Source organism: Manis pentadactyla, chromosome 12, assembly GCF_030020395.1.
Source record: "Manis pentadactyla isolate mManPen7 chromosome 12, mManPen7.hap1, whole genome shotgun sequence".
Classification (NCBI taxonomy): domain Eukaryota; kingdom Metazoa; phylum Chordata; class Mammalia; order Pholidota; family Manidae; genus Manis; species Manis pentadactyla.
The window spans coordinates 46,399,120-46,425,567 of NC_080030.1; the positions used below are offsets into that span (position 1 = coordinate 46,399,120).

The window sequence follows — 26,448 nt, forward strand, 5'->3', positions numbered from 1 at the left end:
ATCAGTATTAGCTATGTGCTATTAAAGCATTATTTTTATTATCATTTCTCTTAAAGGAGAGGCATTAATATCTTCCTATCACCATCCATCAAACCTGAAAAAAAAACTAAACAGGCAATTATCACACAATTTATTTCATTGCATTCAAAATGTAGTCACCATAGCCCTAAAAGAAATCTTAGTCATATCACAGGCTACTGAAGAAGGGTAGGGAGAGATATTAATATTGGTATAAGAGGATTTTTCCTTCCAGGTAAGATGTAATACCTTGAGCTAAACCAATTCTCCCACTGAGAATTACAAAAAAAAGAGAAAAAAAAACCAGATAGAACATTTTTGAAAACCCTTTAAAGACATTGGGGAGCTGCCATGGTAGGCAGAATCCAAGGGACCAATAAATCAGAAAGAATAGAAGTTCAGAGAGGTTAGCAGATAATCTTCAAGCCATTTTTCCCATTGGGACATTTTCTGATTCTTGAGAACAGACTGAGAATCCAGGCAGAGTGTCTTAACTACCAAGCAGAGAAATGAGAAAAACTTGATAAATTCATAGGGCTATAGACACAAAAGTTTGAGTTCAAGTCTTCCAAGGCAGCACCAGGACTTGACTAGTCAAGATCCTGGAGAGAGGAAGGTTGAGGAAAATGAGGCAGGCACTTGATAGGTTTCCTCTAAAAAATTTTTGTAAATTTTAGGTGCAAGAAGCATAGCATACAAAGCTAAGCAGAAAACTGCTGAACATCAGAGTGAAGTTTTTGGAAATTTCACAGTACTGAGAAATCAAAATTGGAGTTAAAGACATTAAAGAATGTGGGGCTCAAGGAAACAGCAGAACCCAGAAAACCCCTGAATGGCTGTACTCTTGGACAGGATGTACCAGGTGGAGCAGTACAACTTTTTAAAACTATGATACACAACTCAAATCAGATAGACTCTAATTGGAGTGATATATAAGTAAGTATTTATTGTGCAAAACAATGATAGTAATGCAAAATAGAGATAAAATATTTGCAGAATTAAAATGCACAACAACAACAAAAAACCCACATAAGTTGGCATGAAGTAAATGCAATTAAAGTGTTTTAATATCCTTGCATTGTTTGGAAAGTGATCAAACTACCAAGTTATTTGAGATTGTAAAAGGTCGGGAAATACTGATTGTAATCTCTAGGTAACCATAAAAAATAATAAAAGAATGTTAAGCTGCCAAATGAATAGATGAGAAAATTGAATATTAAAATTTGAAATTAACCCAAAGAAGGCAAGAAAGGAGAGAAAAGATAAGTGTAAGTACTCATTCCAGTGTGACAAGTAAAAAATAGTTAAATAGTAGATATACATGTGATTACATCAGCAATTTGACCAAGGGGAAATGAGCTAAATATTCTAATTAAAAGACAAACACTGAAAGACTGAAAATAAAATCTAAATCTAACTATATGCAGCTTATGAGAAACACTATTTAAACATAAGGACACAAAAAGGCTGAAAATCAAAGGATAGAAAAATACAACATGCCAGCACTAACCAAAAATGAAAGCTGTCAGCTACAACAAAATCAGACAAAGTAGAGACTGTTTCAATGGGGCTATGTAGAGGAGGACAAAGAAGAACATGTAACAGAGTCAAGGCTGACAATAGTTCAGTATATTTTCCCATGTTAACAAGAGTGAAATAGAAAAAAGTATGGCATTTCAACTGATTTGGGCAAAGCAGAGAAAGATTTTGGCAAAATTCAATGCCCATTTATGATAAGCTTGTCCATTCAGCAAATTGGGAGAATAAGGGGATATTCTCAACTTAATAAAGGTAATCTGTGAAAACCAAGAGATAGTATCATACATTATAATGCCATTTTGAATAACAGCAATTATGTCCTAGACCTAGAATGGCCAAAACAATAATGAAAAAAAGAAAAAAATTGGAGGAGTTACACTGCTTGCTTGTAAGACTTGATATAAAGATTCGCTGATAAAGGCAGTGTGGTATTTGCATAAAGATAGATAAATATGTCAGTAGAACAGAATAGATGGTCCATAATTGGGACAATGCATTGCATTTAGGTGACTTTTGATTAAAGCACCAATGTTATTCAATGAGAGAAGAAATACCTTTCAAAAATTGAGCTGGACAAACTGGATTTCTATGTGGAAAAAAAAAAGAACCTTAATCCATTTCTAATACCATACATAAAAAATTAACTCAGGATGTATTATAGTACTATATATAAAAGTCAAAATATAAAGCTCCAGGAAAAATTTTTAAGAATATTTTTGTGACCTGTAAAAATTTCCTAAACTGAACACAAAAAGTACAAACCATAAGAGAAGAAAAATGAAATTAGACTTCATCAAAATAAAAAACTATTTATCAAAAGATACCACTAAAAAAAATGAAAAGTCAAGTTGCAGACTGAGAAAACTAATTTATAATACATATATCTAACAAAGAACTCATATCCAGATTATAAAAAGAAGTCCTACAAATCAATAGTAAAATACAAAAGACCCAATAAAAATAGACAAGAATTTGGGTAAATTTTCACAAAAGAAGGCATATAAATGTTCAACAAATACATGAAAACACTCTCAAGATCATTAATCATCAGGAAAATGCTAATTAAAACTATAATTAAATACTACAACACACCCATTGGAATGGCTAAAATGCAAAAGACTATCAACACCAAACGGATCTCATACATTCTTGGTAGGAGTATAAATTGGCAAAATCACTGTGGAAATCTGTTTGGCAGTTTCCTATAAGTTAAACACATAACTGCCTTACCACCTAGCAATTCCATCTGCAGGCATATGCCCACAAGAAATGAAAATTCATGTTATCAAAACTAGTACATACATGTTGATTATAGCTTTATTTGTAATAGAGTTAGAAACAATCCAAGTGCCTAGTAACAGACTAGATTGAACCAATTTAGGATATTCATACAATGTAATGATACTCAGCAATTAAAGGGAATTAACTATTGGTACATGCAAGAACATGGATGAATCTCATGCTGAGAGAAGAGAAACATAAAAGAATAACTACTACATAATTTCATTTTTATGAACTTCAAGAAGAGGCAAACTCAATCCAGAGGATAGAAATCACAGTAATAGTTGCTTCTAAATAGAAAGTGGAACAGATTAAAAAAGGACATAAGGAAACTTCCTAGGGTGTAAGCAATGCTCTCTATCTTGATTACGTGTTGGTTACAAGGGTTTATTACACAATTGTATAAATTGTCTCAAACTGCCACTAATATCTATGCATATTGTTGTAGTATAATTATGCTTCACTAAAAAGGATATGAAATGAAAGAATGAAAAGGATTAGAGAAAAAGTATAAATATTGAAGCTACCCAAAAAAGGTTCAATATATAGGTATTAGGAAACTTAAAAAAAAAAAAAAAGAAAGCAATGAAACAAATACAGATGTCTATAGTTTAAGAAAACTTTCCCAAAGTTTAAAAGGATTTGTAACCCCACATTGAAAGACAATACTGTGTACCAGAAAATATTGACTCAGGACATCCAGTACAAAGACATGTTCTAATAAAATCACTGGACTTGATAGAAAATGGAACAAAATTATTTTGGATGTCTAGGAAAAAACAGCAAGTGTTTTATAAGGAAAAATAGACTGTCACCTGTATTTTGGGCTGCAAAGTTTTATGTTAAATGCAACTAGAACATGTTTAAGATACTTAGAAAAGACAAAAGGTGCACCTTGAATTTTATATCCAGAAAAATTGGCATTTGATACATTGGTTGTAGGTGAACTGTTTTCAACAAGCAAAAATCTAAGTGAATATTGTTCCCTAGAGAAATCTATCTAGGACAACCTCATGGGCTCCAGACTACTAAAATAATCAGGAAGATATAATCATAAGGCCTGAAAGTAAGTACTAAACACATCCTTAACTGTAGAGCTAAGATTAGTGAGGATTAAAAGGAAGAAAGTATAGTATGTAATGGCTATATACTCAGATAATAATGTACATAGAGTTAAACTATTTAAAAAGGGGAGATGGGAAAATCATACACAATATTTCTTCTAATGCTTGTTAGTAATTATTTGACAGTGATAGTATTAGTAGTTATTCTGAGACATGTGTATGGCTATTGTAAAATAACATAAACATATGCTTCTAAGATATTCTGATTCTATCATCTCCTGTTTCCTTGGGAACTAGGATTCATATTGCGGAATAAAGTAAGTATATATGCAATAAATTATAAAACATGAGCTATGAATTTCTGGATCAGAAAGGTAGAGAACAGATATAATGGGTAGTCCATGGAACACTAATTTTGAGCTGCTTCTTAAAACCTACCAACTCCATAATTCACTATCTTAGAACAACATTATGTCATATGAACACGGTGCATTAACAGGTAGAGTGTGGTAAATAGAATGTGGATATTGTTATCTCTACTGTTAGAAATAAAGAAAGTGAATTCTGTAAACATGTAAATGTGAGAAAAATGGTGTGTTCCCATAGGCCACACAGGGCGTACATTCCTAAGGATCTGGTTCTTAGCCTTGCAAGTCACTCTTCCCACCACTCACCATCCAGGTATATATAAGAGTAGGGCTTAGTTTTTCTGCCCAAGAAGAATGCCATAACATCCATGGTAAGACATATTAAAAACTTCATGTGTACCATGATTTTATGTACCACAATTCCAATTTCGTTTGCAATGGGAAATAATGTACAGGATTTAAAGCACCAAAGTCTATGTAAATAGACCTATAAATAAAAGAAGACAATTAATTGACAACTGTGGCTCAAAAGAAGGGGTGGAGGATTGCAATTTTCAGTAACTAAACATTTGATGAAAGTAAATTAAGATCGTTCATCTTGTTTGTACTAGGGGTCATTTGGAAGTAAATTGGCTAAAAGCCCATGTGTAACTGGTAACTTCACTCATCTGCTCATTAAGAGAGGTCTGCAGACATTTCCAATGTTTGTTTCAGTGATGGCTCTTCTCTGCCTTTGCATCTGATGAACCACCCCCTCTTACAGATCATGCATGTTAGAGATATGTTAGTGCAGTTAATCTCGTGACAATTCAAATTTTAGAGGCTTTGGAGTCAAACAATCCTGAGGTGACTGCATATCTCTGCTTACTCTACATGGATCTTTGTGAGCAACCTTACTTTTACTTTTATTTTTACCTCTTAAGTATTTCTCTGTGCACTCTCCACTCCCAACTGGCAAAGCCTTGGTCAGGCCACTCCGGTGTCCCACCTGGACCCTGCAACAACCTTCTCCCATCTTGCTCTCCAGTGCATCCCCCACACTGAGGGTGGAGTGCTAACTCTAAAACACACGTCTTGCTGATTATAGTGCACCCTGCTTAGGGACTTTAGTGAATCTCCATTGTTCAGAGGATGAGAACCCTTTTAAGGCCTCCAGGCCTGGCATGCCCTGATCTTGGCTGACTCTTCCAGTTCTTTCTCATCACACTTGCCTTCTTCTTGCCCCTAGGCATCCTGGAATTGCTTCAGTTCCTTCAGCCATATAGTGTTTTTCCAGCTTAGAGCCTTTGCATTCTGATTCCTGGACTGCTCTGTACACTTAACCTACCCTCTTTCCTACCTAATCCCTTTCCTCCTTCAGAAGATTTAGCTTAGATGATACTTCTTCCAAGGAATATTTCCAGCCTCCACACACTGGGATTGGTTAGGTCCCCATAATGACACTCCAAAAACACCTTGTATTTATCCTTATAAATGCTTTCTACATATGTAATTACTCATTCAATGTCTGGTCTCCTGGCTAGGTTTCAATTTCCAACAAGAGAGGGACTGGATCTGTCTGGTTTACCGCTAGATTTCCTGTGTTTGTCCCAATGCCCAGCACATATGAGATGCTTGAAAATGATTTGTTGAGTGAATAAGTCATCAGTGCTTCTGTTCCCAATCTTACAAGGCATGTGTCAGGCCTTGAAACCCTTCTCACAACCAGAGCAAATGTGATTTTATACTAGGATCGGACTTGAAATAACTTTTGGCTTTACACATTTGGAGCTGAAGAAATATTCCTTATAGGAAATGACTGTCAGCCCTACTGAAACCTTGCCGCCACGAATATGTCCTCTTGCCTCACATCTCCTTCCATAGTGATCCCCTCCCTAACATGTGTTCTCAGTACTTGCCCCCTCCTTAACCACTGCCTGGTCCAGCTAATGCTGACCGTTATTCATAGCTCTTCTTAGAGCTCCCCATACTAGATCTCCCCATGGTCTATACTAGAAGCTCCTTCTGTGTGCCTCCTGCCATGCTGTACTTCCTCTGTCACTGGGCTCCACCCTGCCACGTTGTCAGCATCGGGTTTCTTGCTCATGTCCTCCATCCCTAGAGGTAGTATGAGGTCACAGACCATGCAAACTTGCTTCACCAGTAAATGGTCCACATTTTGTAAAGCAGTAAGCTCTCCATATTTTTTAAACAAAGGACTAAATTATGAAACCTTACTAAATCACTTGAAATACGATCTCTTGCAATAAGACACTGACAGAATCAATGGCTAAAGTCACAGAGCTGACTGGTGACACACTGACAGCCATCACTTTTGCTCCCTTACTGCTATAAGAGAAAATTAATTTTTCTTATTCTACTTTGATCTTGTAGGTCTTCCTTTTTTTTTCTTTGTTAACACTATTTGCCTAGTCCTTCCCCCTACCTATCTAAGCCAAATAACATAAGCAGTACAAAGTCCGATCAAATGGAAAATGGTATTAATTCCCACAGTGTTTGAGAGCATTTGCTAGGAGCAAATAACAATATATATTTTTATAACTGGAAAGCCAGGGGAAGGGAAATATTTCTTACTGTTATGGATTTTTTTTAAGCAGTTGTTTTTCAATACATTTAGCAGCAGCTCTAGGGACTTGGCCTAATTTTGTTAGCAGCAGACTTCTCATTTATCTTGAAGATAATCTGCACAGAGGGTATTGTGAAGTTCCCTTCAATTATAGAAGGATTCCCTCACTCCTTTGAAACAAAATAAAATTACAGACACATTTTTTGGTAGTTAACTTGATTAAATATTTTCTGATTTTCTTTTTCTATTCTATGAACCAATATTAACAATAAGTAATGTTTCATTGTTGGCCTGTCATTTATGATGTATTTTAATTCATTCACAAGACAATGTCCCAGTGATCTAGTTTCCATTTAAAAACAAAACAAAACACACTTTCCCTCCTCTTTCACCTTGAGGTAACAGAGAAGCATTTCATAGCCAGGAATCTCTATAAAGTAGCAACAACAAAGTCTAGTTTTAACATTTGGTTGAGTCTATACCTCATGCCTTCATAAAAATGCTGTGTCAGAGTTATGGCATTTTCTTTCCCCACCATTGGTGTATCTACAGGAATTTGTCACGGCTACTTGCATTTTGCATTGATAGGTGATTAATTATTTGGTTGGCTGGCTAGCCACCTGTAGATTTTGTCATTTCTTTTTGTCAACAAATATAAAATAATGGCACATGGAAGTGACCTATTCAGATGCCAAGGGAGAATGGATGGGGGTTGGGATGGAGATGGGATTATTCAGATATAGACACTTGCAGAGGTCCTGTTCACATCACAAACATACCTCCTTTTCTGTGAACTGTGCCTACCCACCAGGGTAGAACTAATCCTACCCACCAGGGACAGGAGTGATGGGCCTCTGGACGACAGTTTGACACTGTTTCTCTATTCTTTGTCCGTCACTGACTTGGTAAGACACCTGAGCCAGGCTGAACCAATCAATTCCTCTCTGCGTTAAGTAGAACCATGTGGGTAGAGGGAATTGAAGCAATCTCTCTGGGTGACTGGTCCTATAACACCGTGTAAACTCAGGACCAGTGGGATGTTTATCCTTGGACTGACCATTAGGACACAGGACATGGAGAAAGCAGATCCATGAGCAAAAGATGAAGGAGGAGAGCAGGGAGAGAGGAGATGACAGAGAACTGGACCATTAGGAGACCAGCCCCCCATGTAGCCCAAAAGCATTCTAAACTTTGTTCCCATAAAAAACCTGAAATTATTCCTTATGTTCTATCTATTAATAGCCTACCCAGTTTTGCTTAGGCAAACTTAAATTGGCTTCTCTAACTTGTAGCCAAAGAGTTCTGTTTTCATGATCTGAGGCTTCCAAATCCACTGGAACTATCTTCTTATTTTATTCATTCTGCAAGCTATTAGCTATTAGTAATTTTGCTCTTGAACTTGTGTCCACATAGCCTGTAGGTAGCACTTTACATGGACATTAAGGCTAGCAGATGGAAGGTAGATGACTTCATCTTTCTTTAGCTTCGGCCAAGTGTGGACAGGTTGCCAAGCCATATCCAACAGGGTGTCCTTCCTCGTGCACATCTCACACAGAGTAATATTTGCATGCTTGCACTTCCCGCAGATATACAACTCCTCCATTCTGTATAGCAAGAATATCATGAAAAGATGGCGATGTTGTATATACTCAGCATTTACAGCTTTGCTGACATGAAGGTGTAATGCAGTTTCATATTAGTATATGGACTTCCATACATCCTCCCCTATTTTCATAATTTTAATGTCACCAGCTAACAATTACTGAGATTTACCATGTCCCAGGCACTGTGCTATACTTTATATACATTTTCCATTTATTTATATAAAGGGAAAATAAATTTGCTTAGGCTTGCTTAAGTTGGCTTTTACAACTTGCAGCCAAAGGGTTCTAATTAATGAGGCGATAGGCTCTGTTCTCACATCTGAGAACATCCATGGTCAGCTGTAGCCTGCGGGCCTCCAGGGGGTCCTCTGGCAGTTTCTTTCATTTAACAGGGGACTGTAACATAGACTGGGACCTTACCAAAAAAACAGACCCAGGCTGAATAAACTTTTGACTCCAATTTACCCATCCACCCAAATCACCGTATAATACCATTTCCTATCATTTCACTCACCCAGCTTTATTGTAGTGGTGGGTCATACCAATAAACTATAAACTTCTTGAGGGTAGGCTCTGTGTCTTATTCATTTTATTGAATGCATGAGTGAATATATACATAACTGGGGGAACAGACATAAACAGCCATTAGAGTGATAAAAAATAAATGCCTTTATCTGTCCCATTTTGTTCTTTTATGAAAATGGCTTTCAGCCTTCCAAGCCTTAGCTTCTTTATATGCACAACAGACCATTATGGATATTCACATAGAACACTTCTGAACTCATGTTAGAAGTTGCACACTATTAATATATGAGGATAAACATTAAGTTTGAGAACTTGAATGTATATCAGTCATGCAAGTTTATATGAATTTGAAAGAAATACAAAATATGACTTATACTCAAAAGGATTAGGTTCTTTTTGAAGCTATAGGATAACCTGTATCCCATGGCCCCAGTATAGAACTTGAATATGAGCATTAAAAGTAGCTATTTCCTTCTTATTGCAGACTTAGTATATATTTAAGAAAGGAAAAAAGGAAGTGATGGTGACTGCAAATGTGCTGCACCTGAGGGGGACACGTGTCCGTCCCCCCGGTCCTAATATCATTGCCATTTACGCCTTCTCTGTCCCTGAGCTGGTGGACTCTCCAGGTGGCCCCTCATAGCAGCAACTACTCCACACACAGATTCCTGACTTATCTATCGTTAGTCTAAATTCTAGCTAATGGGGCTTTTAGCTGATCAAGTGTTACATCTTCCAGGCAGTGAAGGCATTTTGGCTTGGTTTTCCAAGGGGCATTAAGACATTACCCCAAACGAAGTCTCCTCCTGCTGGCAGGCTCAGGCACTGTGACTGGCTGTCGGGGAGATCCATGGATCTCTCGCCCCTCCCAATCACAGCTGAAGGAAGGCATCTGCTTAGTCACCCATTGAGAGTCCGGCCCTGGATATACAGCACCCTTCTTCTCTTCTGCAAATGACCTCTGCTTATGAGCTGCGAATCCTTCAGCCCCAGCAATAATTCCAGGAAAGCACACCTTACTTTCCAGACTTTCTCTCAGTGTTCCTTCTCAAATCATACAATATTTTTAAGTCCAGACATGTGAGGTAAACAATTACATGGATTGCATTTTTGGATTTTAGTTAAAATTCCTTTATGTCCCCAGCCTGATATTTTTCATCTTTTTTTTTTTAACATCAAGCAACGCACATGTAGCTAAGTGAACGCCAGCATCGACTGCAGTAAACATATTCTGAAGAGCCGACACTTCATTGTCATCAGTGTGAACTGACATCACCTGGCTGTGTTACAATGGCGCAGTTCTGGGCCTGGCTGCACAGCATAAGCCACACGATCTCTTTGATATTGTCAGTTTTTCTTTCTCTGTTGGTTTCTTTCTCAGATATTACAAACAAGCTTAGATTTATCCTCTACTATACCACTTGTCCCTCTTCCCTGGCCTCCTGAGCTACTACCGAAACTTCTTAATTCCTTTAATGCCGAACTCCTCAATTTATTGCAATAGAAATTCTACCCACATCACAATGCTGAAACCACTCCAGGAAAACCGTAGAGTCTTAATCCTTGGGGAACCTGAGGACCACATGTTCTATATTTTTGAAATTGTCTTGTTATGGACTGAATGGTTAGGTCCTTCCAGAATCATATGTTAAAACCCTCCCCCCTAACTTGATGGTATTAGTAGGTGGAGCCTTCAGGAGGTAATTAAGGTTGGATGAGGTCATGAGAATGGGCCTCCATTGGGGATTAGTGGTTTCATAAGAAGAGACAGTAGACAGCTCTCTTTCTCTCCTTCCCCTTTCTCTCTCCCAACTCCCACCCCCACTAATTTGCACAGAGGTTATGCGAGCACACAGCTAGAAGGCAGCTGTCTACACTGCAAGGGGAGAAGTCTCACCAGAAATCAACCATGCTGGCACCCTGATTTTTGACTTTCAGCCTCCAGAACTGGGAGGAATAAATGTCTATTGTTTAAGCAATCCAGTCTGTGGGATTTTACTATGACAACTGGAGCTAAGACACAATCTCTTCCTTGCAAGCCACCTGTATCCCCCATGCTTTATGATTCTGTTTTGTTTATTACCCTCAGATTCCCTTATTTATCTCATCTCTTTAGTGGAAATGTTCCCTTATGTTCCTCCTCCTATTTTCTCTTTTTCTCATCTCATATCATTCTTTTGGCCACTGTAAACACCCTGAAAATGAAGCCTCAGATCTAGAGCTTTGGCTCAGACTTTTCTCTTGAGCTTTTGACTTAACTTGGTAAGTAACACAGATGCCTCTATCTGGATGCCTTTACCGCCCTTCTAATTAATAACTGAAACTCAGCTCATCAGCATCTCCCCAGTCCCACTCCTGCGTTCCCGATACGTTTTTACAGTTGCTGTATTTTTCCAGCCACCCAGGCTCACATTATGAGAGTTGTATTCTGTTTTTCGTTCCTTCCTTCCTTCCTTTCCCCAAACCAATATTCCAATTCCACTGACTCAAGCTCAGGGAACTTTTTTGCATGCATGCCTTGTATGACTTTCGTTCTATTACTCTAGTTTAGGGATTTCATTTTTAACCTGTCATGTGGATTATTGCAGCACTGCATTAACTAGTCTTCCTATAGTCAATCTCTTGCTGTAAAGCTTACATGTGATCATGAAACTTCACAAAAATCTTTAATGAACCTTTGGTTAATATTAAAAAAATACTTAAGCTTATTCTTAGAATATTGGTAATTATCTACAGTTTGTCCTCTTTCTGTACTTACAAATTTACCTACCACTATACCTCTCCATGTACTTCATTCATACCAGATTCCATGTTGTGACCTGAAAGTACATTACCATTTCTGAATTTTCACTTAGATTACTTTGTGTATGTGAAATCATCTCATTATAGCACAGTTTCTCCTGTTGAAAAATATCGCTCAAGATTAAGGTCAAATGCCACTTTTATTAAGAAATATTTTCCCTATCTTCCACAGATACTGTTCCATTAGCTGGATTTAGCTCTTTCCTCTAGATATTCAAAATGTTGCATTTGTTCTTTATTATGGCATCTAACCCAGTATATTTAGTTATATTTTTGAGTGTCTCCCTTACCATATTGCAGGATTGGTGCAGTCAGTACCTGCCTCTTATACCTTTTTTAATCCTGAATATTATCTAGCAGCATATCAAGTACCTAAGTGCTTTGAAGCTTACTGTTGAATCAATGATTGTTTGAATAAATGAATGATCAGAGAAGATCCTCCATCAGTGTTCCTATCAAGTAGCAAAATTCTATGACAAGTACTTTGATAAAAAACTTATTGACTATGCAAGCAAGTGAAGAATTACAATAACTTTTAAAGCCATTTATTATATGATCATGGGAGAAAAAAATTTAAATGGAAGATTTTCTCATTTGCAAGTTAGAGCAGTGAATGACTTCTTTCTGTGAAAGAGAATGTGGTATCTCTACTTGACTGTGATGTCTGCTCACTCACTCTCATTTTTCCTTTCATGATCAAAGCAGGAAAAACAAATCAAAATACTTTCCCAGGCAAAATCCTCAAGGCTACAGGCTTGCTTACTTCTACTTGTGGACAAGAAATGTTCCTAGTGACAAAGAAGAAAATTTCTTCAGAGCACCATTCCATTCAGATTTCACTTAGCTTTTGCACTCAATAAAAACATATATTCAAATGCTTAAGAAACAATCACAGGAATATAGTAATATTCTATCTACTTAGGAACCTGTGTTTTAAAATTACTTCCTTGAACCAATCTCATGCCTTTTTTGTGGTTTTAATTGTTTTTAGTTCTGCATTCTGTTATGTCTGTTATGTTATGTTATGCATTCTGTTATACATAGGAATGTATTGTCACATTTCAGTTTCATGTGACATTAAAACTGTTTGGTACTCATTGAGGTTACTTATCCAGAAATAACTGGAAATGTTAGTTTGACATTTAGCCTTTAATATAACTATTTTTTTTAAGGAAGCATGTTATTTACATAATATTTTTTCAGTTGCATAATGTTAACTCATTTTGTTTTAAAAAAGCAATGAACAACTTGGTTCCAATTAATTTACTTAATAATGAATGTTTATGGATTTCTGTATTTCTTCTATTACCAAGAAAGTGAATTTTACCAATTTCTTTATATATTTGGGTAAGCCTGAATATTTTCCCGTTGAAATACATTAAATTAACAGCTAAAGAAATTAAAGATTTCAAAGGCAATTATACTATTCAATGATCTTCCAGGGGAGGATCATGCTATCAAGACTTCTAACTATAAATAACTCAAGTAACCCAAACATACAGTTTATTGATTAAACCTCTCCTAAGTTACATTTTCAAAAAATGTAAAGCTAGCGACCAACCCTTTGGTACGTCAGATATTTGGCTGTGAATATGATTAACAAATTGCAGTAAACTTTGCAGAAATAGGCCTAACATCATCCTTCCCATGTATGTCAGAAACAGCCTGTTAGGAGAATGTAGTTGGACTTGGCAACACCTCAGAGTAATATTCAGACAGATTGGTTGGAAGCTCTTCATTCCAGCATCTGTTCTGTGTTTATAGCTGCATATGCAGGCTGCTGAACACCCTCCGTGCACCATAAATGTAGGAATTACACGTCCAGAATGGCAATAAACTCACTGGGTGATGTGTTCTCTAGAGTTTTCAGCCCTTTGCTTCAGTTGGCAAAACTCTGCTAGATTTTGTTGCTATAGAAAATACACTAGATTTTGTTGCTGTAGAAAGTACTAGATTGTTTGTGTTTTTTGTAACTTTGGAGACAAAACAGGAAAACATAAAACAGCAATAAAAAGGTAAAAACATAGGCATGGGGATTATTGTTGTATTTTAAAATTACAGGGGGAGTTACAAGAGAAGCAACAGCAGAGCAAATGAGAAAAATGAGTAGATGAATGGTTGTTTTTAATGGAAGTTGAGCTTCAAATACCCTCTGTGGGTGAGCTCAGCTGTGTAGCACACCCTGGAGAAGCTAGATTGTACTAAGAAAACTTCATGTTGTAAGTATTCATTAGAAGCATATTTCTTACCACAGTAATCTGATAGTGCTTGATAAATTCAGCCAATAGTTACGCAAAAAAATAAAAATAGTTAAACAAAAGCAAGCACTTCCTGGATAACGAATCCAATTTAGACCAAGCTAATTTTTCTCTCAAAAGAAGATCCCAAATGAAATTAATTTCTTAATTCATAATAGTGAAGGGAATATTCTTGGTTTCTTAGGAGAGCAGCTCCAGGTATGGAAAGGTGATCAGAAAGCAGAGCCATTCCTGGCTGCTACGGAAGTGTTAAGCATTGTTAAAGTAACACCAGATAGCTCCATCTTCTGCCAGTAGTGAGCACTGTGTACTCACTGGTCTTCTGGACAGGCCCCAATATCTGTTTGTACACCAAGTTACTGGGAAATCTTTTAAAAACGCACATTTCCAGGTATCAACACATGATATCACTCAATCACTTATCTTGATCTCTTTCATTAAATGGTTAGAAGAACAGTTTTCAGAAATGACTCATGGCCAAAAATCATATGAAAGTCCCTGAAGAACCACAATAAACACAGAAAAGTTAAGACACAGTGAGCTAGATCATGGAGGGTGGTGGAATGGAACCCTCATAAGGCCATATGGGATACAATAATGAGAATCTCTTAGTTCCTACAAACATTCCAGTTTAGAGTTTCTCCCTTACTTTCATTTTATTTCCTCTTGTTCCTTTCCTCTTAATGAAAATCCCTATGGCATTTTACAGCTAGACTCTGTGTCATGGACTATTTTTTTTTAATTTTCCTCATTTCATGGCACTGTTAGTTTGCTCTCCTGCCGGGAGGCTGCTGCCACAGGGACGTTTGCTAGTGCGAGATGTCATGGCAAGGGGAAACAATGACAAAGCAACTTTTATGACCAGCATCTTATGAAGAACTTGAAACTGGTACAGTGAGAAATATGTATAAATTACTGGCTTCACCCTGAATGCTGAAAAAAATGAGGGATGTCTTTATTTGAAATAATAATGACTTCACAGATTTCAAAAATATATTTTCCCCATAGACTCCCTCATTTGGTCCTCAAGCCAATTATCTGATTTGCAGAAATGATGCCCTTAGTGCTACTTGGTAAGTAATGGTACAAAGTCTAGAGGTTTGCACTAGGTAGATTTTTTGACATACATTAAGATGAGAAATTACGTGCCATTTATGAGACTGAGGCAAAGAATGGCTAAGTGGAACCACAGTTATGCATCACACAAATTCACAGTGATTTAATTTCCTCACCTCCAAAATGGGGGAAACAGCATCTCTCTTACCTTGCTGGCTTGTTCGGGTGAGTGGGATAGTTATAAAACAATGTATATATTCTAAGTATTTCCATTAAAATTTGCCACTTTTAAAGGATTGTTTCAAAAGGTAAAATTCATACTGCTAACAGGAAAATTGATTAGTTTGGGGATAATTCCATTATCTTTAGAACTTTACCCATGTCATTTTTAAAATTGTAAATGTTACATGGCATTTGTTTTCATCACAAAGAGATGACACATAAATTTTAACATATGCTTTTTGCAATACAGAGTCAGGAAGAAGATAGGGAAGTATTTATTATACAAACTACTCAAGAAGAATTACCAGAATAAAAATACTCTGGACTCTTGAGTTTAGGGCTCACCACCTTTACCTGGTTCCTTATTTCTTCAGGTGTTTTAGGGCCAGGAAACCATTCTGATCATGACCTTGCAGTAGAGATAGTTCAATGCGTGTGTAGCATTATGGAATATCTTTATTGCAGTATACATTAAAGGTCAATAAATAACAGGGACATGGTGGGACAATTGCTTAAGGGGTCTTATTTCAGGACCTACCTGGCCCTCAGGTGCATTCCATTTTTAAAATAGTCAAATTTCCCCCAGGTACTTAATTTCCTTCCTCGCCATCCCCAGATTAGTAATGGCATGACTCCAGAGTGATAAAAGTAAATCAGAAACTATTTTCAACCATGACCTAAACTAGAAATTAGAACTAGAATTTGCATCTCTGACCAGCTGCTAGAGAAGTGTTGATGTTCCATAGAGGGAAAACACATGGGAGGGTGAAAATTATTGGCCAAACAGAAGCTGCAGATCCTGGGTAAGAACAGGGACATGCTCAGCTGACAGCTGCTTCATGCTCCTTGCTCTTTCAAAGGAATGAGAACAAAGTACGATATTCCTACTACAGGGCCATAAGAGAGTTGAAAAAAGAATGGAGCAAAGATTAAGAAAGGAAATGAAAAACATTGGGGAAATGGAAGAACATGACTTAGTCACATAGATGAAAATAGAAAGGGGAGAGAGAATGGCAAACCTGGGTTAGACAACTCACTTGGCATTTCCCGCCCCTGGTTTCTTTCTTCGGAAGATGTTGAGGAAGGTGTTGGATCGGCAGGGCAGCTTGCCATCGCCAACATGCATGCGGACTACATCAGAGGTGGTGAAGGCACTGCGGACATTCCTCTCGGGCTTGGCAATAATGATGTACATCTTGGGAGTGAACATGCACCCCAGGGCCACCGTTACACTGAGGCTCACTGCAAAGCAGGTAGTGATTATCTTGTAGTTGCTCCCAAAGTAAATGGGCACAAAAGCCAGCCAGATGATGCAGGTGGTGTACATGGTGAAGGCAATATATTTGGCCTCGTTGAAGTTGGCGGGCACATTGCGGGTCTTGAAGGCATAGTAGGTACAGCTCATGATGAGGAGTCCATTGTAGCCCACAGGGGCCACCACACCCAGGTTGCTGGTATTGCAGATAAGGTAGACTTCCTTGATACTTGGGTAGGACAGAATGGGCATAGGGGGCTCCATGATGATCAGAGTCACCACCAGAGTTAGCTGCACACTAATCAGAATTGAAGCGATGATCACCTGGGCCCAGGCACTCATGAACCTGGGCTTCCGGGTGCAGATCTTCTTCTTGCTGCCAGCTAGGATGCGCGCAATGCGATTGGTTTTGGTCACCAAAGCAGAGTAGCACATGGCAGAGGAGAGGCCAACCAGGAGGCGCTGGAGGTAGCAGGATGTGGTGGTAGGTTTGGCGATGAGAGTGAAAGGGCACACATAGCCGAGGAAGATGCCAGCTAGGATAATGTAGCAGAGCTCCCGACTGGAGGACTTGACAACGGGTGTGTCCCGATACAGCACAAAGATGAGGGTGACGAACAAGGTGACAAGGATGCCCAGGCAGGAGAAGGCGATGGCGATGATGGATTCTATATTGCTCCACTCAAGATAGCGGACAGGAATGGGTTCACAGCCTATGATGACAAGAAGAGTTTTTAAACAAATCCAAAGTTTCTGCTGATCAGTCATAACAGTGCTTACAAATTGCCAGTGGCATAACTGTATTTGTACCTTCCATGATTTATATTACTTTAATTCTTTTAAAAACATGCCTCAATGTTACACAAATCAATTCACACCATTGCCTTTCTCTGGACAGTCATGTTCCCAAACCTACTCTCTTCACCAGCTGCGTGACAAACTTGAGCCTATAAAAATAAGCCAACACCAGCATTATAAATGGATGTGACCTTGTGGGTGGAACTTGGTTCTATGCTCTTGGTTAAGAAAAGAAAAAGAAGGAGCTAAACTGTGTTTCCAATGAAGGTTGAATGCTGATAATGTAATAGAATAAATAAGTAATAAAAAAATTTTATTTTTATGTAGCTATCCAGAAGGAAGTTCAGCTCATAGTCAAGTATCTTTTTGGCCAGCAGGGTGTTCTAAACATAAATTTCATTTGAATTCTTTGGACAGATTGTATCTCCTATTTACCATATATTAAATTACTCATCTTAAGTTTAAACCCTTCAGTTATGTAGGGTCTGTATGTGGCATCTGAGGTCCTTTGAATTATCAGCCTCTAATAGACATACCAAGGAAGAATGAAATCTCCCCTCACTCCTCTTTTAAAAGGAGGTACAGCCCTGCATTCCTAAATGCCTGGCTTATCTTTTCCCTTGAGATGGAAAGCAAAGTCTGTTTTATATTCCACAGGGAGAAAATTTAGTTGGGTCCTGGAAATACCCCTTCACAGGAATTTGTGTTGTTCTGAGCCAGTACTTCTTAAATTCTGAGAATAAAAATATTTCCATAAATTTAGAAAAAGACTTATTGTTCTGTAGCCATGGGAACAAGGAACCACCCAAACCTGTTTTAAACCTGTTTAATTGGCAGCTCCCCTCAGCAAGCAAGGTTTTTGCATGCCAGCCAGTCAATGTTAGCCCTCAGGAACACACTCACAGTTAATAAATGAGTGCCTGCCATTCACAAGCACACACTCTTGACTGACCACGTGGCTTCTCTCCCTCTCGTGTGTCAGGGGTTTGTCTATGTCAGTCTCAAACTCTCCTGAAGAACTGCTTCCTATAAAAAGTCACATTTTAATCCTAAATCTTCTCATTTCCTTGATAAAGTTTAGGAAGGTAATCAGATAGGTAGACAAAGAGAGAGAATAACAATGACTATTATGGGGGACTTTTGATATGACCCAACCAACAAATCTAAATATTTAAGAGAGGCTATAGGCAAATTAGGAGATAAAATACTGAATAGACAATATTCAGCTCCTTTAATTGGCATACAGAGGTTGCTAATAAAATTCAGATTCCAAAGTCATCTTTGTCAAGGCCTTTATAAACTTCCGAAAGCTACTCTCTGCACTTCTTTCTTTTCCTGTGCAACCTTACCTGATTTTGTGAATGAGCTGTTCTGTCCTCAGAGTTTTCATTAGAAAAAAAATACAGCATTTTGAACTTCCAGAACACAAATAAGATCTACAGAAGCTGAACTGAAGCACTGATCTAGGGCCAAATTAAGAGCCATAATTAATGATTTTTCTAAACTTCAGGGATACAGGCAAAGTATTTCCTGCAGAATTCAGGATTCTTATTAATTGTCTTGCACTACAGATACATAACAACTAATTCAATTAATTGTTAAACTCATGGGAAAAAAAGTTAAGAGTAGTGGATTAGAAATGAGAAGGTTTAAAAAACCCAGTGGTACAGAACTTTTAAAAATACAAACAGAAAATGCATTACATAAGACAATTTTAGAACCTTTTCTATTAATAAAGATTCAAAATTATAAATTAATAAAGGTGAAAGATAGACTTGGGAAACCTTCAGTCAAGTCTGGGGTACATGCAACAGCTGACATAAGAACAATTATATCCTCTCTTCCTATAAATGGACTCAGACCTGAATTAGAGGAATCAAAAACAAAAAAAAACTCTTAAAATATAAAATGACCACTTAGAAAATACCCAATATGTGACTAGATATTTCCAGATAGACTTAAAAAGTAAATAAGCTAGAAATCAATATTATTATGATCTGTAGGTAAAACAGCTAAAAGGCCCCTTATTCTTTATGATTCAGGAGCCTATAGATGTGAAAACCTTACAGATACTACACAGAAAAGTGTCATTCAAAGAACCAGTTGCCCAGGTTAGCTACACTTCAGAAGAACAGCTATCCAAAATCTGACTAATGACTTAACTGCAAGAGATCCACTGGCACCCAAGGATTCCCTTTCCTCCCTTTGAACTCCCAAGGGAACCCATAGCTTCTTCTTACTGACATAGGTACCTTTATGTCTACCAATAATCTCAATATTAATTTAACCTCAGATAGATATCTTGGTTTGATAAAATCACTAAGATAGTGAAAATCTTTAACAATTTAATGCCCCAACCTACAACTGGTACTCTGAAATGATTATCGGAAGGATGTATTATTCTCTGTGACACAAACCCCTCAGATTTAATAGGTAGGATTTACTTCCAGATATTATGTACTATACTTCCTATATATGATCAAATTACAGCTGCTCTAGTCATGAAAATATCTATACTATATATTATTGGAGAAATGATCTAAAAAATGTACTTTTCATCTCAGAATCTCTATGGAGAAAAGACTCCACAGAAATAGGAAGAAAACTGGAACAGAGCACAGAAGCATATCTAATCACAGGTACCTAGATTATCATAAATCTTTCTTTTTTTGTATAACTAATGGAAATAATGTACCATGACCTAGATATATTGACTCAACATCATAACACATATCAAAGAACCATTACTCATTATGGTATGTAGCTTGCAAGATGGTCCCAGCTATCCCCACCTCCTGAGATTCATGTACTTGTGCAATCTCTTCCCCCTGAGTATGAACAAGCCCTATGACTTGCTTCTATTCTATAGAAAATAGAATATAGAAAAGTTGAAGGGATTTCACTCCCATAATTAGGTTATATAAGATAATGACTTTCATCTTAGTAGCAAACTCTCTTGTTGGCTCTGATGAAACAACCTGACATGTTGAGGGCAGTCCCCAATCAACAACCACCAAAAAACCTGAAGCCCTCAGTCCAACAATCTTTGAGATTTAAATCCAGCCAATAACCATATATGTGAGTTTGCCAGTATACCCTTCTACAATCAGACCTCCAGATTAGACCCCATCCCTAGTTGTCACCTCACCTCAGCCTTGTGAAAGACTGTGAGGCAGAGGACCTAGCTAAAATATGTTTATGTTCCTGACCTGCAGAAACTGTGATATAATAAATGTGTATTGTTTTAAACAACTAAGTTTTGGGATAATTTTACAGAGCAATAGAAAACTAATTTTCTCATTAAAGCCAACCTCTTAATTCAATAGTCAATACTTAGTGTCCTTGCGTAAGGACAAATGCTGGCATAAACTAAATTAGTCAAAATATCTTTAGGTTGTGTACAAGTTCTTTAAGTCTAATATTACTATATGTAATAAATCCCCATTATTAATAGAAACCATCTGATATATACTAGCTAATTAGCTTTATGAATTGTTGCAACTTCTTCCCATATTTTTATTCACTGATGTAATATTCATAATACAGCAGCTCTATAAATCTTAATCAATGGAACAGAATCTTGGAATTTGTGTTTACATCATTCAAGAAGTGTCCCTATCCAGAAAAGAATTTTGAACACTCCAGTATGAAATCTTGATTAACTTAATATTGTTTTACTATGGGTCTCATACTAAAAATAAAAAGGGAACCAGCCAGGCTTAACATATAATATTTTCCCACAATCTAAATTTTTCTAATAATTAAATCGTAGTCTTCTCTGTGGCATATCAAATTGTTAAAAGAGCAGATAAAAACTAATAGCTAATATGTTTTCAGAATAATTCACTTATTTAATATGACATAGAAACATTTTTTAAAAAACATCTTCAGATATTCTTTGAAAATAAACAATAACATTAAATTCTTGATGTATTGATGTTACATGAAATAATGACTGCCATAAAGTTTGAGATGCACAGTAAAAAAGGTATAAAAACTATAGATACTATAAAAATACTTAGAAATATAATATAAATAGTTTAGAGATGGTCATGATAAAAGATTGCTCTGACTCAAAGTCCTTACATAAGGGTCTCAAAGAAAACAACAAACAATTTATTAATAATAACAAGTCCATAGAGTAGTTCAAGGATTCAATTATAGGTACACAAAATCTGGCCAGAAAAGTTCTTAACATAATGCCAGAATAATTACGTTGTATGATGCATGAGGATAATATTTGACAAAACAATAATGGCTATCTGGTAGCACCAGAGAAGATATTCAATACATGTTGGATAAAATCCTAACAGAAAAAATTAAATAACTCATTCTAGTAGGGACAAATTGCTCACAAAATTAAATACTAATGTGAAAACATTTCCAGGATTGCAGTTCATGCTTCATTTGTAACTAAATCTGGAAAAGTTGTGAAGGTAGGGGTATTGAATGACACAATTGCTAAAGGACCCTTTGAGTAACTCCAAATGGATTATAGATAGTGGGCTCCTGTATGGTTTTTGAGTATGTACTACAGTTGGTCTCTGACTTATGATGGTTCAATATAGGATTTTTCTACTTTTCAATGCTGCGAAAGCAACGTGCATTTAATAGAAATTGTACTTTGAATTTTGAATTTTGATCTTTTCCTGGGTTAGTGATACACAGTACAATACTCTCTCATGATACTGGGCAGTGAGCTGCAGCTCCCAGTCAGCCACATGATAATGAAGGTTAACAAAATTCTCTCTCCATACATCCATTCTGTTGTTCACTTTCAGTAATTCAATAAATTATGTGCAATATTCACAAATACTTTATTACAAAACAGGCTTTGTGTTAGATGATTTTGCCCAATTGTAGGTTAAGGTGAGTCTTCTGAGCACATTTAATGGAGGCCAGGGTAAGCTATGTTGTTTGACATTCTGTAGTTAGGTGTATTAAATGGATTTTCAACTTAATGATGGTTTATTGGGATGTAACCCCATCCTATCAAGGACGATCTGTAGTTTAAATAATGTGTTTATTTTCTGAATGGGTTGAAGCATTTCCCTGTTGAAAAGCTGTAATACTTACAATGGCCAAAATACAATTAAATTTTGTGGTCTTAGTTAGCATGTTACAACTTAGCAATGTAGTAATTTGAGGACATTTTCACTGGAACATTTTTTTCTTGAATTTAAACTATGCAAGACTATCTTTCCTCCCAACCTTCTTGACAAATGAAAAGAAACCTTAATATTGTTAAAGGTTACACCTTTTTGTGATTTTAAACTGAAGCTCCACAGAGAACCTGTAGAAGCTGAAGTCCCATGGAAGTTGACTGCTAACTCAAGAACCTTAGAGTAAGCTAATGACTACACATGGTTTTCTGCACAAGACCATCTAAAGAAAATTCTTGTATATATCATATTCTCCTTTGTATACTCTTGGTTATTTATATTTTTCTTCTTTACTTATTTAAAGCTATATGAATCTGAGTTTGTCTTTAAATTCTCCTTATTAGTAAGTGTTTGCCTAGGCTTAGGTTTTTCTAGAGACAACTATTACTCTAACTTAATAATTATATCAAGCTATGTATGTTTTTTATGTATGTTATACATGTTACACTGAATTTTGTATAATGATAGTCTTTTGTAAACACAAAGGTTTCATGAGTTCAGATATTTGGGAGGATTCAGAAGACTCACAGAATGTACTCGTGTAGTATTTTTATTTAAAGACAAAATGTGTAGTACAGTAACAGGAAATCAATGCAGGTAAGCACCAAGGGACCAAGAGATAGCCAGGTGCAAGCTCTCTAAGATTCTTATTCCCACAAGGACATACTTCATCTGTGGGTTGAGCTACCAAAATCTGCACAATGAATACTGGCTTTGAGACAGTTCAAGGCAGAAGTCCCTGGTGAAGTCTTTTTTATGATTCTCAAGTCATGGTCAAATTAGCCTGTCTAATAAGCTATGCTAGGTGGAATTCATCAGTAAACAAACTAGCTCTGGTTGTCACTAGTGAGTTTCAAATTTTAAACTGCATATCATAAATCTCAGTTCCCTTCATGTAGCCAAGAGTCAAAGATAAATACTCAGACATCTCCATAAAAGTCATAGCATTGCCTAAGGCTAGCTGCAAATTAAGCCTGTCCTACACAGTGTATTATACACATAAATGAAGAGAAAACATCCTTATGCTATAAGGGGATATAAGTATTGTATTTTTACAGCAGCAGTTTGACTTAACAACATCTGGAAACAGTATCCTTATAACTCTGCTATGATTGCTTTATCTCTTGTGAAGATCTTAGATTCTTTTCCCCATGTGGAGAAATACCCAGTCTATGACCACCCAACACAGAACAACCTGGGGATTAGTACTGATCAGTTACATTTTGAATAAGCTTAAAAGTCATTTTCTTCTTCTTTCCTTTCTTCTTTTATTTTCTTAGACATCCTGAATTTGAGAAAACGCTAGCTTTGACATCTGGAGGGAATGAGCTGCATACCCATGCTGTCCATGTATGTAATAGTAAATGTCATGTAATGTGATTCTTTGGTCCTGTTTTGAGGTTTAAAGAGAAGAGTTTCCCATCCTCCAGGTGTATTTGGGTACACAGAGACCTGAAGGGGTGGGGAGTAACTTCAACCGGGGGAGAGGAGTGTCCTGAGCCCACCTGGCCCTCAGGACCCAAATGAGAAGTTCTTAGGGGAGCTTCACAAACTATGTCTAAAGCCCCAAGAACGTAAGGATGTGGCAGTGCCCTTGGCTAGAGTTATCAGAGAGAACCGAGGCTCATCAGACAACTCAGATTCCTCTAAGCAAACTACAGGTACTGAACAAAATCCAAGAGAATGGTAATACATCTGACCTGAGAACCAGGGGGTTACTCCTAATTTTTGAACCAAATATTGGCTCACTTGTAAGATTCAAATGCATTGGAGGAAGCTAAAATTTAATTTCAGACTTCTTTCCAATTAAAGATTAATTTAATATGAATCAGGAAATAAAGAAAAGTCACAATTATTCTACCCAAAATGTCTTGGGGCATTGAATAACATTTACAGTAATACTTCATGACTGCATAACAGGCTTCATTGAAATGCTTTCCTTAATGCTATTATATTCATCTCAATTATCTACATGATGAAATTCTATTTGTTATTTAATGTTTAAATCAAATGTTATAATTGACTGTTTACATGTCTAGTTACAGATGAATTTCCTTCTCCAGGATATAAGGCTGGTTTCATTCACCCACATGTGTCCAGGTTTCTCAAAAAATACCTGGCACAAAGCAGGTGGTAGTGTATAATATAAAATTAAATAAATGGCAGAGTCACAGTAACTGTTGGGATGGAGAAAAATAGTTAAATTAATTAATTTTTATAACATAATATTCTATTTTTTAATGATAAAATTCAGCATAGTCTACTTTTTTGATTTTCTAAAAGAAATAAGTAGTAGCGTATTACATATAATTGGTCCATGAATTACTGAACTACTGTCAAGTTGTTATATCATGGCAGAAGAGATCCCTGTTTATGCATTATAAGAATTAAAGTGTGAAATTTAAATGCTGAACTAAAATGTGCATTTTCCCAGGAAGAAAATATGAGAAATTTGTTAACAGCTCCAGAAAGCATCTAAGAAACAGCTAAGTAACATACCAGTTTTTCTTCATAGCCCCAAGCCAACATATTCTAATGAAAATAAAAACTCCCTTATAAACATGCTTTTATTCATTAATATTAGAGTTTTTGAAGTATGTATGAAATATGGTTATCTCCTAAAATGATTTTAAGCATATTTTAACAAAATCCACCTTCAGTAAAAAACACCATTTCCCAAAAAGCAATTTCTCTTTTGAACTAAAATTAAATGAAAAAATCCACCCATGAAAATAAAACACCTACTTAAAGATAATGCATTTACTCCTCTGAGTGTTTCTACTGATTTTTGGTATTCTCTGCCTGTATGTAGGCTTTCTCTTTTCACAACTGCTGCCATGCCAGGTCCCACTCCCCTGCTCTGAGCCTGACATGGCATCCAGTGGCAAATGAGATTTAATTCTAAAACTGAAAGGGATGCAGAATCAATAGGTGCTATTAAAACTAAGTAGTAATTATGAGAGAAATATATTCCGAAAGACCCTAAACATAAGATTTACAGTAATACATCATGACTGTGTAACAGGCTTCATTGAAATGCTTTCCTTAATGCTGTTATATTAATCTCAATTACCTACATGGTGAAATTCTATTTGTTATTTAATGTTTAAATCAAAGGTTATAATGGACTGTTTACATGTCTAGTTTCAGATGAAGTTCCTTCTCCAGGATATTTTCTAATGAAAATAAAAACTCTCTCATAAACATGCTCTTAGTTTTTGAAGCATGTATGGAAAATGGTTATCTCCTAAAATGATTTTAAGCATATTTCAACAAAATCCACCTTCAGTAAAAAACACCATTTCCCCAAAAAACAGTTTCTCTTTTTAACTAACAATCTACATATATGATACAAAAGTAGCCACTTTTCTGTTGGTTTTAGGTAAAGGCAGTCTGAGCGGTTGCTTGGCTCTACTCCTTTGAATGTTAAAGGAACTTTTATACATATGATGGATGGTAGTAGATTAAATTCTTCAGAAAGATAATTGCATTAATATTCATCTATTTACAGTCAAGGAGGAATTTTTAAAACATATTTTACTAAATGAAAAAGCCCTAATCAATGGTGGCAATTATTTGGCAATGGGCAAACAGTATGCCTATAATGGAAGATTTCTGGGGAATAAAATATATGACTTTGAATTCCATCATTATAACATATTAGAGATTTAAAATTTTTATATTTTAGTATTCTAAAATAGGATAGAAGCTCCTTTTTATGTATAAGCCCCAATTAAAGTGAAAATGGAGTTTGGAGAAGCCCAAAACAATGTAACAGGAGAAAAACTCTGTCCTTCAGAGCCAGGACTACCGACTTCTAACAACCATTCAAGAAAGAAACTTGCTTTGTCTTCAAGCCTCTTCCTAACCTGCTGTGGTCTCAAACTGCAGAGAGGATTGACTATTAAGTCAATCTTCTCATGCACAAAG

The 26,448-nt window shown here is 36.5% G+C and overlaps 1 protein-coding gene across 6 annotated transcripts in view; it reads right to left on the minus strand.

Moving 5' to 3' along the window:
• Positions 1-26,448, minus strand: part of GRM1 (glutamate metabotropic receptor 1) — a 373,819-nt gene that overhangs the window by 14,348 nt on the left and 333,023 nt on the right. For all 6 annotated transcript variants that reach the window (XM_036906888.2, XM_036906889.2, XM_036906890.2 and 3 more), the window contains one exon: positions 16,341-17,271. In XM_036906888.2, coding sequence (XP_036762783.2) covers positions 16,341-17,271 — 931 coding nt within the window. The remainder of the gene's footprint in view (positions 1-16,340; positions 17,272-26,448) is intronic.